General features: G+C 53.4%; 1 protein-coding gene across 1 annotated transcript in view; it reads left to right on the top strand.

The window, feature by feature from the left end:
- The window catches only part of ADAMTS13 (ADAM metallopeptidase with thrombospondin type 1 motif, 13), a 24,959-nt gene that overhangs the window by 17,552 nt on the left and 5,962 nt on the right, over positions 1 to 1,445 (top strand). Inside the window, 1 exon segment of the mRNA XM_014544224.1 lies at positions 1,379 to 1,438. Within this exon segment, the coding sequence (XP_014399710.1) occupies positions 1,379 to 1,438 (60 nt within the window).

The following is a 1,445-nucleotide window of genomic DNA, read 5'->3' as shown; positions in this document are numbered from 1 at the left end:
CAGGACCAGGCTGGGGCCACAGGAAGGGCACACGCTCTCGCCTCCTCCACAGGCCCCATGGTTTCCTCATTGTATGTGTGCATTTTATTTGATTTTAAATAGACTTTTATCGATAGCAGAGAGGAAGGGGGAGAGAGAGAGAGACATCAGTGATGAGAGAGTCATGGATCGGCTGCCTCCTGCACGCCTTGCACTGGGGATCGAGCCTGCAACCCGGGCCTGTGCCCTGACCTGGAATCCAACCCTGACCTCCTGGTTCACAGGCCGAGGCTCAGCCCCTGAGCCCCGCCGGCCGGGCTACTTGTGCACTTTAATGATGTGATGCTTTCCCGTATCGTACAGAAATGTGACAGGGTCAGTGATGTCCTCATAGTGCCATGTGTTCCTCCCACCTCTCATTTTTAAAGAAACACACCTTACGGATGAGACTCTTACATGTCAGCCCTTGAACTCATCTGTGATTTATTTGGGGGAAGTCGGGAGCAAGTTTTATTTTTCCAGTTTGCTAACCAGCAGTGCCTGAGTTCCTCCTGGCGACCCCTCACCACGTCCACGAGTCCTGCGTCCGTTGGATCCACGGGAGGCGTCTGCCATGCCTGCTGGCTCCCCCTCCCCCATTCCCATCCCATATCAAGTTGTCTTAAACGGGCAGCTTTGTGACCCATTTACCATTCCTACCAAAGTGTCTGTTGAGGTCACTGCTTGTGCTAATGTCGCTGTCCTTGTACCCCACTATTCCCCACGTCACATTTAGAGGTGCAGGTGATCTGGGATTTATGGGAATTTCACACACTTGAGGTCTGGCTCCTCGTGCAAGTCGCTGTGGCCACTCTGGCCTCCTTGATGTTCTAGAACAGGGGTGGGCAAACTTTTTGACTCGAGGGCCACAATGGGTTCTTAAACTGGACCGGAGGGCCGGAACAAAAGCATGGATGCAGTGTTTGTGTGAACTAATATAAATTCAAAGTAAACATCATTACATAAAAGGGTACGGTCTTTTTTTTTTTTTTAGTTTTATTCATTTCTAACGGGCTGGATCCGGCCCGCGGGCTGTAGTTTGCCCACGGCTGTTCTAGAACATTCCAGGGATGCCTGACTCAGGGCTATTCCTTCACTCAGGCTTGAGTCAACCAACAGGAGGTGGGGGCCCTCCCTGAGCACTGGTGCAGAATGGCACATGCACCCCACCCACGATGCTCAGCTTTGCTTCATTATTCTTTTTTAAGATATGTTTTTATTGATTGGAGAGGGAGAGGGATAGAGAGAGAGGAACACCCATCAGCTGCCTCCTGCACCCCCCGACTGGGCCCTGGGACCTGTCCTGGCTGACTATCCGGGGAGCCCAGGGCCGTGCCATCCTGGGGCCTCTTTCCTGCAGGTGGAAAGTCACATCGCGTGGCCCATGCTCAGCCAGCTGTGGCCTCGGCACCGCCACCCGCTCCCCA

The sequence above is a fragment of the Myotis brandtii genome, unplaced genomic scaffold (assembly GCF_000412655.1).
Source record: "Myotis brandtii unplaced genomic scaffold, ASM41265v1 scaffold357, whole genome shotgun sequence".
Lineage (NCBI taxonomy): Eukaryota > Metazoa > Chordata > Mammalia > Chiroptera > Vespertilionidae > Myotis > Myotis brandtii.
This window is presented reverse-complemented; position numbering and strand designations above follow the sequence as displayed.